The following is an 11,738-nucleotide window of genomic DNA, read 5'->3' on the forward strand; positions in this document are numbered from 1 at the left end:
ATTTGTCATTGAAAAAAGGCTTTGTGAAACAACCTCCAGGACAGAAGTAAATCTTCATGACACTTCATTTGAGTCATTCCTAGGTCCTGTTTCATAAATCTTGTTATCAATAACAACTGACACAAATCTATGACTAATCTGCTTACAGCCAATCAAATGCAAGGATTTCAGTAGCTTATAACAATTATTGTATCTTGTTCTAAATAACAAGTTTTATGAAACAGGGCCCTGCTCCATTGTGTACCTTCAGGCTTCTTGCTTAGGACCAGCAATCCTAATAACACATCAAATCCAACATAATAATCTGAATTTATATTGTGCTTAATACAAATCAACACGAATCATCAGATTCATTATCGCACAATGTGCACCATCTCCACTCCCTGAGAGTATTCCTACCACATGGTCACCGTGAGGGCATATAGCAATCACTATAACAAAGGCTTTCGTCAGCCTACCAGGTCACCATTCCTCTCCTGGGTATGGAGTGGCAAATGTTGATCAATGCCTTGCCAAAAGACATTAGTGCTGTGTCTGGGATTGAACCCATGACCTTTGCATTTCATGTCAAGTGCTTAAACCACACCACTACAACATATATCTACACAGCAAGAGGATATAGTTTAGTACTGATATGCAGGCAGTTCCCCTGGGTTCATCTTTTCTTCTTCTTATTCTTCTTTCTGTGTTTGCCACCATGCTGGGTTGATGCTGCCAAAGAAGAAAAATATTAAAAACAATGAATGATTGTTTTTTTTTATTTTTAAAAATCCATTGTACACTTTGCAGACAATAGGCAAATTTCATAATGTAACCAAGTTTATGCATATATGCCTTGTGAAGCGCCTCGATACGATACTTTGCTCTTACCAATAAATATATCTCAATAGTCAGAATTCGGATTGCATACATTAGTTGTTGCTATGCAGGACTAACATTATGGCTTGCCCTACCTAACAACACGTAATACATGCAATTTACATTCTGACTACTGATATAAAATTATTTGTTACAGGTGAATTATTTGTATCGAGGCACTTTGGTTTAGAGGGGAGGGCAGGAAGGTACATGCAATAAAATGGGACTCAAGAACAAATTTTTTTGAGAGGGCTGTGTCCTAAGTGTACTTTTATCGTGCAAACTCAACCCCTTAGACACACTTTGAAGAAGAGGGCAAAAGAAATGTGATGCAACTTACGATGCTTGAAGTTTTGAGGAGAAGGCGGGAAGGTGAGAGGGACACAGCCCCTCCATCTGTTGCTACGATACGGGGCACTGGGATCCAGAGGTACCCAGGGGATTGTGGGAGGAAGTGATGTCATCAGCTGACTGGCTTTATGAGCTGCATGAAGGTCATACGGTGCCCTGATAAAGAGAAAATACAGACCCATGGTAGTGGGAATTACAGATACATACAAGGGAATCGGAGCATAAGAGTAAAATTTTGTCAAGTACCCTGTAGAAGGGTGAGAAAAGATGCATCAACAATACATTTATAATTTAAGGAAAAACAAATTCCAGTTCAACATTATCTCAAATTAATAACAGTGATGGGTGTTTGAATAATGCAACATGGTGGCTTCGTGATCACAGTAACACAAGGCTGTCTACATGGAAAGATGATAAAAGGAAGATCTCCCAAAGGATTCTTAGACAATATCATTGGAGAATGTGACTACACTGATTAACCTGTCATATCGTAGGCGTTATGAAGAGACAATCCATCATATCTATTACTGTAAGGACTTGTCGTTTCATAATAACGCCAAAGATATTACAGAGCGGTATTGATAATGGGTGGTATTTCATCCATTATATTGCACAGTTTTTGTTATTTCATTGATGCCGTTTTTCTCTGTATGTTTTGGGATTTGTTCTGTCTTATTTTGACAGGGGGGGGGGGGGCAAAGGCTGTCTTGCGATAACCTGCAATTCACCTGTGCTACAATGTACTAATACCTGACATTCTTGGCTGCTGGGCCAATGCACTGAAGACACAGCTATGAACATCTTCAGGTCCGAGTCTCAACAAAGCGGGACACAGGCATTTCATAATAACCCCCCAATCAGCAAATGATATGTGTACTTACCGTACATTCTTGGCGATTGGGTCCACGCACTGGTAGATGCAGATATGAGCGTCTCCAGGTCTGTGCCTCAGCAGGTATCTGCCCTCGGATAAAGCCGCTAACTTGCCAAGGATTAGATACAGTACCTTCATGCACATACCGGGGCTATATATATATCAGAGAAATTGAAGGAGAATGAAAGACAAATGGAACACATAAGATGAATATCATAGCACAGAGCATGTAATACCCTTATCAAGAAACAAACCTTATATTTGGTGAAAAGTTTGCACATTCGTAATTTGTAGAAAATGCCTGTTCTTTAATTTTTAAATAAAGACAAAGACAAAAACAAAACATTCAATCTATATTTTTGCATGTAATTTTTTTTCCATTTTAAGAACACATCATAAATTGATGGTTTAAACCATGGGAGATAGTGGTACGTTCACTTGGTCAGCTCTGTGCCTTACCCTACAAACTAATTGATAAATGTCTGTAAAAACCCAACTAACACACACATGGTAGGGTTAAAACTGTCTTTGTGAATCCATGCCTTAAAGTGTGTACTTTGTTTCAGTGTACTCACCTGAATGTTTGTTGTGGCTGACCCATGGTTGAGCCATCTAGGCATTCCCAGCTTAGGATTTCTGATGTTCTGGAATCTATTCTTCCTGTCGATGATTGAATACATAAATGGAAAGAATGAAGGGGAAATTTACCGGTTGTTCCTTGTAGCTACTTCTAAATGCATGTTTGGATTGGTTTAGGGTTATTTAATTGATTTTCAACTCTACCATCTACCGTTCTTCTGCTCTTCATATGTATCTGTTTGTCCCATCTCTCACTCACTCACTCACTCACACACTCTCTCTCTCTCTCTCTCTCTCTCCCTTCATATGCATGTATCACTCTTCCCCTCTCTCTCTCCCATTTTATGTATGTACATGTATCTCATTTCCTCTCGCTCTCTTTCTCTTTCCCTTTATATGTACTTATCCCCCTTCCTTTCACTCTCTCTCTCTCCGATTGCGTGTCACTCCATGTTCATACCTTCCTTGCATGGTATTCTGAATGCTAAGTTATCATTAGCAAGATGCCTGTGAAGCCTCGTTCAAATATGAAGTTGTAAACCACAGCACTTTTAAAATTTACGTCGTAAAATGTTGTATGCTTTGGATCTCTGTATCTTATGACACACAGCTATTAAAAGGAATAAATGAAGGATCTTTGTTGCAAGTAATTGCCTTTCATTTACCCAAATAAAAAAATGCCACATTTTTTTTTTGGGTGGTAGTCTACTGCGTCATGTCTGAACGAGCCTTACTAGTGACATTACGTGCCACTGTACACATTCATGACAACGACTCCAAAGCTCATTACAATACGAACCTCTGAGGAACTTTGAACCTGGGTTAAGGGAGAGGTTGAGCCACATCCTAGTCAGGTCACTGGCTGTTTGCATCTCTAGGCCAAGACCCGACTGATACTCCATCTTCTCACCCACACTCACAACCTCACCCTGCAAAAGAGAATAGCATAAGAGGATTGTTTGTAATGGCAGTAAATTAAATATGTTTTGTGCAAACTTGTATGTTACTTGTATGACCAAGAAAAAGTAAATGCCTTTTTTTTGTGCTCAAGGCTGGGGTTCAGCTTTCATCCAAAACAAATAATTATAATACTCTGGATTCATATAGCGCGTAATACGAAATTCCATTTCTAAGGGCTTTACAGATATTATTTCCACGTCATTGGATTGATTCTCGCACAATGTGCACCATCTCTATTCCCCAGGGAGTATTCCTATTATATATGGTCACCGTGAGTGCATATGGCAATTAATAACACAAAGGCTTTCGTCATCCTACCAGGTCACCATTTCTCTCATGGATATAGAGAGGCAAATATAGATTAATTACTTCCTAAAGGACATTATATATATTTGTCACAACTTTGATCTTCATTTTTTTGTTGAAAGTTCTGTCCCCAAACAATTTGATGATAAAGTTGCCCTTCATCACATTTGAACAATGATCAATCAAGTTATCTCTTTTAGTATCCTCATTCCTACCTGTAATGTGCCAGGACATTTGCTTTGTGTAAGGAGTCGTAATCTGCCAAACTTCCAGAGGCTATAGGCCCAGCTTCCTTCAATCGGAGGCTCCAAGTCCACACCTTCAGGCAAGAAACCTGTCACAGCTTGTTGCGTCTCTTCGGCACCAATGGCTTCATGACTTCCTTGATGACCTTGTTCGTGACTTTGAGTGCCATGACTTTGAGGTTGACCTTGAGAGCCATGACTTTGAGGTTGACCTTGAGAGTGTTGTTGTTGACCATTTGACTTCTGTCTGGTGAGCATTTTCTCCTGGAGCCGCATGATTTCATCAATGGTCGACTCTGCTTTGTTCTTCTCACCTTGGTCTTTATTTCCTGGCTTCCTGGGTGTGCTTGACCTTGCAGATGAACCTTTCTTTGGTGTCCCTTTTCTCTTCATGGCTACCTTAGAATTAGCACCATCTTCTGTACTCACTACAGTGGTTTCCTGCCTCTTTGACACAACAGCACCATCCTTATTTTGGTCAAAACTTTTCCCACTGTCTGCAGAATTGTCTTTTCTACTTCTGATTCTTAGACTCCTCACAGTCCCATAGTCTTTTCCCTTTTCAACCTGTCCACAAGCCAAACTTTTTGGGGATATCTTGTGTTCTGTGACTGGATTCTCATCATTGTCTTTCCTACCTTTGTTTACTTCAGTCGAGGCCGACTGCTCCTCCTTGCCCGGTTGTTTCCTGGGCCTTCCCCTCTTTTTTTTAACTGGCACTTCTTCCACTTGTCCAGCACTAGTGTTCCCATCGCTGGAACTTTGCTTCCTGATACGAGAACTTCTCCTTGTAGCTATCCTTCCATCAGGCACTTCTTCATCAGGTTTCCTGTTTGTCTGTTCATCCTTAGCAATGTGTTCTACTACTTTTGCCTTGCCCACATCTTCTAGCTCTGGTTTTACATCAACCTGTCTTTGATCACCCCCTACAATCACTTCTTCCTTTACCATGTCTTCTTGTTCCTTGTCCCTTATCTGCAAAGTGGTTTCCTCCGCAGATTTACCTGTTATCTCGGGCCCTGTTGAGGATGGCCCGTCTCTTGTTGAGGATGGGCTGCTCCCTGCATCGGACTCCATCATGATGACTAAATTATGACCATCGTCGCTGCTATCGCTCATTAGCCTCACATCAGGTTTGTGCTGACTTTCCTGAACAGTACTTATATTTTCTTCATCTCCATCCTCCATGGTAATGTCTAATTTATCTTTGGTGTCTTCCACACCCTGTAACTCTTGTGACTGAGCAACACATGCCTGATCTGTTTCCAAAGCAGTATCATCATCAATACTTGTTGACCTCCTGGGAACAACAACCTTGACAACTTTCCTCTTTGAAGCTGCTGCCAATATCAGCGCTTCCTTCTCATCACCACTGTTGTTCTGATTTTGTGCTGAAGAGTCAAGGGATGCCTGAATGGTGTCCTCGGATGAAAGGCTTCTATCTAAACTAATATTTCCACTATTACTTGATTTAGTGTCATCTAGACACTCCATCTTAACATCATCACCACTCAAGGACTTTCCATGATCCACTAGATCAGTACCATCGGCTGGAGTCTGTTCAGAAATCACCATGGGACTGCTTTCAACCTTCACAACATTTGAGGACTCCTTTCCTTCACACTCCACTCCAAGTTCCACTTTCGACTCCTCCGTTCTCTCTTCCTTCTCTGGTGCCTTGGACGTAGGACTTCGAAGGTCACTCCCAAAGGTCTCTAGGTCAGTCAAGGACATAGAGCCAAACTCATCCACATCCTCTTCCGTTTCAGGCTCCTCCGGAAGTGTGGTATCCAGTTTTTCATGCATTATGCCCTCAAGGACATCTTCTTCTGTCCTGTCTGACGTCTTGCAGTACTTCTCGTTGCCTCCAGTTGCCAGCATCTGCTTCAGTACCAGGTTGTGGTAGAGACCACTTGCATCGTGCGGGTAATACAGATGTCTCATCAATGGCTCTTCGATAAATGCCACCTTCCCTGTGGGCCTCTCTGAAGAAGATGAAAGAAATCATACAAAGACAAAAAAGGTATCAAACAGAAGTCAACGAAGTCATGCACTAAAAATGTTAAATATAAGATTCAGTCTGTACAAAGTAATTTCCTCTCCGTAAGTTCCAGAAAATCAAGTAAATATGTCTAATATGCCATCTCACAGAAATGTAATAAATTGCCCTAAAATTCTGCATTATTTACATATATCAGTCCCATGTTGGACTTAAATTTCACTTGAAATGCAATTCCAAATGGATAAATCATGGGTTATTGTGGGCTTTTAATATGCTTCAAAGGGTTAAAGTTGGTTAACAAGGAACCATGATAATTTAATAAACAAGAGAGCGAGGGGATGGGGGCTTTTATTTCTACATGCAGTTATGAGACTTTGTAGACAGGTTCCTTTAGTACATGATTCAATGAGAAACCGTTTTCAAGGGAAAGAACAAATGTGGACTTTGTAGACAGGTGGTCACTAAAGCAGGTTTGATTCTATCAGAAAAAAGTGGTATCAAGTTCACCTTTGACCTCTAATGGAATCTCCCATTGATGCTCATAGAGGGGTGCATGGTTGTTCACGAGGGTGAAGAAGCTGCCGGCAGAGACAACAATGTCTGCCTTGTACACCTCTGCGAGTTTCTGGCAGTTATTCTGGTTGGTCACCTACAGGTATAAGGAAACAAAATAGCATAAATAATAATACATCTTTTTTTAACTTTTCTAAAACATTCAGGACCATGTTTCAAGTTTCAAGTTTTATTTCAATTCAAATCCACAAAAAAACACATACATAAGATACAGATTATATACAATAAAGAAAACAGAGAACACACACAAAATGGAAACATGTCTACAAATATACCGTAATTATACAAAGTTAATCAGCAATAGAAATGAAGTGTATATTGTTTTCTGAGATATCACATTTTATTTTAAGAAAAGAAAGATATTACTGTTGCCAATTTGAATATTAGCCCTTTAAAAAAATCCTGTCCTGAAAGGGTTAACAGTATTTCAGTGAGAAGTACAATTTAAAGGAAACGAAATATGGTCTCTATAGATATTAATATTATTATCATTATTATTATTATTTATATATACTGCGCTTTCCCAGAGCGGCCCAAAGATAGGGGTTCTTTCTATACAAGCGGTTTAATACTGAAGCAACTTTAACTATACTTACATCTTCTTGCACTTCTGATAGATTTTCGCCTTCAGTTCCCAATGTTTTCAAAATCACCTTCCGATCTTCCAGTGGTGGGACGACCAATTCTGTAGGCTTTCCCTGAAAAAATAAGAAGCCAAATGGTTCAAAATGATGCTGATGGTAAGATAGTAGCTAGCAATCTTGTCTCATTTATAATTTTGACCCAAATTGAAAACCAACTTTAAATTTCAACAATAGGGCTTTATGGTATTGATGTCTTTGGAAAGGGGAATGCATAGCAATCTGAATTTGAAATACTTTTTTTTTTTGATGTCCCAGCACAGAAAGTGAAATTCAATTACCTTTGTACCAATGGTCTAACAGAGTTCATTCTTAAAAATTTATCTCATTAAAAATGTGTGAAAAAAGTTTGAAGGGGATCAGGTCGAACCCATTGGGTGTTTTTTTTAATACCGGTAGACAGATCTTAGAGAGAATTACACAAATCCTGTCAGCTAGCATATCGAGGATAGATTTATGAAAATTGAGGAGAACCCAAAACATGGCACTTATGTCTCTTGGCAAGGCAATAATCTATAAATATTAATCTATAAATAATTCTGCTATGGCAAACAATGGCACAATGGTCAATTTTGAATAGTTGTCAATTCCTAGCTTTAACCCTTGACCCATAATCATTCAGAACATTTACACTAGCCAGGGCCCTGTGTTATCAAACTTAATTGTTATCAATAACAAATGCTAAATTTCTATGAGAAAATCGCCCTCAGCCAATCAAATGCCAAGTTTTCAGTAGCTTATAACTGCTATTGTAACTTGTTATTAATAATATGTTAAAGAAACAGGGCCAAGAACCAAATGTAAAACCCTATCGCAACCCATGCTCTAACCCATCCTCTGTTTTGAAATGCATTGCTTATAGCAAACCCCTGTAATACGTGCTTACCACAAAGACTGGTGATCCTATTCTCTGAAGTGTGGGATCCGACGGTAACGGTACTCCTGGGTTAAGAGTGACAGTCTGCAGAACTGCGTAGTGCCGAGGAAGGGATTCCACTCTTTCCAGATTTCTCTTCAATGAATCCTTTGAAAGCACAAGTGAAAAATAATTTAGCCGTTAAATATTGAATATTGTGGATTGGGGTCTACGTGTTTAAAGTCAAATGTGTCTATGTAAACATCAAATCATATTGATAAGGTTACTAACAGTAGGCATATATGTAGTATACTCTCTATATGGTAAATGCATATCACAGCCTTTAAAAATCACTGATATGATATGACAAGATATGATACATATTATCAAAATTAATCCGATGACCGGGGTAATCTCTGTAAAGTGCTTTGAGAGGGCCTTTGGTCCTGGAAAGCGCTATATAAGAAGTTCTAGCTATTATCATTATTATTATTATTAACAAGGGCCTTTTACTAAGTAGGAATGAGATAGGTTCAGACATTAAATATCTAAATATTGTCGTAATCTAGGCACTGATACCAAAGATGGGACTTTGGACTAAATACCTAGTGGTCGAATCTTTTGTCTACCACTATACACGACCCAAAATTTGATCTCAAGTCACATCTTTCGGAAGGGCGAGGTGAACAGTGAATACTTTATAGTAGATGAGTTTGGGATTGTATTTTCAAAACTTGGATCCTTCATCAACACCCCACTCTTTCCAAACATCATTTGATAAAAACATAGATCTCCAATTAAAGTTAATCATTACGGGACTGTGGGTAGCAGGGCTGTCAAACTAATGCCCAGCTCAATTTCAGACTAGATTTGTGAACATTATTCTATCAATGAACTATAATGAAAGAAATATTAAATGTTAAAAGAAATGTTGATTACCTTGAGGTATTTCACAGCTCCAGTTGGCAAAGAGATGTAACTTTCTGGCTGGTTTTTAGCTATGTACTCTGCAAATGAGTTGAAGTCTTGTTGATCTTGGTATATCTGGGCTCCAAGTTGCTAGCAAGAAGAAATTGATATTAAAGTGTCCTTTATGATGAAGTAAAGGACATTTTGCAAGAAAAGTGTCATATACAGAATATCTAGTATACATCATATATTATGGGTTTTTTCATTAAAAAGAAAATGAATTTTCGATTGAAGATTTCTGGTTCATCATTCTATATAATAACCATACTGTTACAAAAGCCTTTTCACTGACTTATTTTACAAACAATTGCTGCACATAAATTTGGTGCAATGATGCACAAGTTACAAAAAGCCCTAACCCTAAGTCCACCCTGCGATACTGAGGTGCTCTTACCCTCCACTGCTGATGTTCTGCCGACTGCTTGGAGGTCGTGACCCTGGCGCCCTTTGACCCATACTTGGCTTGGAGTTCCAGGAACTTCTTGTGCTGTGCGAGCGTCAAGCGAGAGAAGGTGGGGTACCTGACCTTTGGGTCCGGCGAGAGAAGACTGTACACGTTCCCTGCGACCTTGGGCTTTGGCTTCTTGGTGGAGCTGAGGTTGTCGGGTGCAGCTGCTTGAGGTGGCTTCTTGGAGCTGAGGTTGGGTGCAGCTGCTGAAGGTGGGTTCTGTTGTTGCGTGATAGGTTCCTTGGGAGGGTTGGTGATCTTCGCCTGTTTGGGTTGTTTCTTAGGCTGCTTCTTCTCCTTCTCTTTGGCAACCACATCCCGCCTAAAAATCATTAAGTTTAGAATCTTTTTGTTAAAAATCATATTGATTGAGAGAGAGCATATAACTCTCATTTATTTCTTCCAATATGTACAATTTTTTAATTTTTAAAAAAAGTTAACAAGACATTGATCTACATTTGCCACACTCCACCCAGGTGAAGTAAATGGGTACCTGGTAGGAATTTATTCCTTGAAACGCAGCACGCATAACAGCTGCACTGTTAAAGCCCGGGTAATTATGCTGCATTATTGTAGAGCGCTTAGAGACTTCTGACAAAGTAAGTGTTAGGTGCTATATAAGCACTGTAATTATTATTATTATTATTATTATTATATATTGATAACAGAGTAAAACATATATATGTGAACTAGTAATTCAACAACAAAAAATGAAAGAAAAGAGTGAAAGAAAAGGGTGTAACTTCAAACAAATGAAAGCTCTAAAAGTGCTCTGGTAAAAAAATAGTCAAAAGCAGTAATATCACTGTGGGAATGTCTCACTTAAATGCAACACCAAATCATAAAAGAGCGCCCACAAAAAGAAAATCATTGTTTACACTGCAGCTTGGGGTTCGATCATCCCTTCACTTTCTTATTGTGCCTCACTTAAATCCATTCAGATTTATAAGTACCCACAAATGTTGGAAGAGCTTGAAGATTTGTATTTCTTCATTTTTTAAATATTTATTTATTGTACTTTTTGTGTGGGGGGAGGGTAATTTGTCCATTTACCTTGTCCATTTAGATTTAGAAACACCAAAATATGTTGGGAGAGCTTGAAGATTTCATTTCTTCATTTTTTTATTTTTTTTTGTGGGGGGGGGGGGGGGGGGGAGGGGGGGTACCTTGTCCTTGAGCCTGTAAGCCCCCCCCCCCCCCCCTAACCTCCCCCCTCTACCACCGTTACTGGCTTACTGCATGCTTTGAATGATGATAGATGACAATTTTATCCTGTTAAACTGTTAGAGATAGTTCTGATACTTACCAATTTTTTGAAGCTTTGGTTTCTTCATGACGACGGGCTCGAACGTTGTGTGTTCTGCTCAAAGAGAACATCTCATAATCCTCTTCGGTAAAGAAGACGTCATCTTCATCATCATCCTCTCCCATCTTTTTATCTGGTTGTTCAACAAGTCTACGTTCCACAGATCTCCAAACTGCAAAAAGGTCAACGCAAGCAGGGCATTGAATCTGATAATAACCTTCGCCACAAAGTGAAGTGATGACTAAATGCTGTGTGAAGATTAAAACAAAATACTTTTGTTATTGTTGGAAATAAATCATCAAATTTACTAGTCCAAAAGCTTCAGTCTCTGAACTGATATCGACGGTTGTTCCGCTGAGATTGCATCTGGCTCTTCTGACCGCCTCTATACATATGTCAACAAATGTCAGTTTAATTAAAGAAATGACCCATACCAGACGATAATTTCTGTCTAGAAATTTACAAGCTCAATCCATATTTTATTTTAATCACATTTAAAGAAAATGCAAATGACCAAGTCAATTGCTCAGTACCAAAAAAACTCCCAGATCTGCATCCCCCAATACCCTAGATCTACATTTAATATTTGAACAATTTTCATGTTTTAACTATCATTTATTAGCTTACCGGTATAGACTTGTCACTTTACTTGCCTAGGTTCTACAGGAATACACTGCACAGCTAGCTCTAGCACCAAGTTCACATTGTGACTGGTGTTGCACGCTCGCCTGGCCGTAGCTCCGGGGTGCTAGTTATGCTAGATTGCCTAG

The 11,738-nt window shown here is 39.2% G+C and overlaps 1 protein-coding gene across 2 annotated transcripts; it reads right to left on the bottom strand.

Moving 5' to 3' along the window:
* Nucleotides 1-549: 549 nt before the first annotated feature.
* On the bottom strand, nucleotides 550-11,708 carry LOC100888429 (little elongation complex subunit 2). Of its 2 annotated transcripts, none has more exons than XM_030990379.1 (13): nucleotides 11,596-11,708; nucleotides 10,969-11,216; nucleotides 9,609-9,984; nucleotides 9,185-9,304; nucleotides 8,276-8,413; nucleotides 7,345-7,446; nucleotides 6,683-6,824; nucleotides 4,144-6,158; nucleotides 3,462-3,591; nucleotides 2,659-2,743; nucleotides 2,091-2,234; nucleotides 1,199-1,365; nucleotides 550-711 (listed from the first exon to the last, which is right to left on the bottom strand). In XM_030990379.1, the coding sequence occupies exons 2-13, from the start codon at nucleotides 11,091-11,093 to the stop codon at nucleotides 656-658; spliced, it is 3,600 nt and encodes a 1,199-aa protein (XP_030846239.1). In that variant the 5' UTR covers nucleotides 11,094-11,216; nucleotides 11,596-11,708; the 3' UTR covers nucleotides 550-655. The 2 variants fall into 2 exon arrangements, with proteins under 2 accessions (XP_030846239.1, XP_030846240.1); XM_030990380.1 differs by having other exon boundaries at nucleotides 10,969-11,140; nucleotides 11,596-11,695.
* Nucleotides 11,709-11,738: the final 30 nt, after the last annotated feature.

This window comes from Strongylocentrotus purpuratus, unplaced genomic scaffold (assembly GCF_000002235.5).
Source record: "Strongylocentrotus purpuratus isolate Spur 01 unplaced genomic scaffold, Spur_5.0 spur5_scaffold_19, whole genome shotgun sequence".
NCBI lineage: Eukaryota > Metazoa > Echinodermata > Echinoidea > Camarodonta > Strongylocentrotidae > Strongylocentrotus > Strongylocentrotus purpuratus.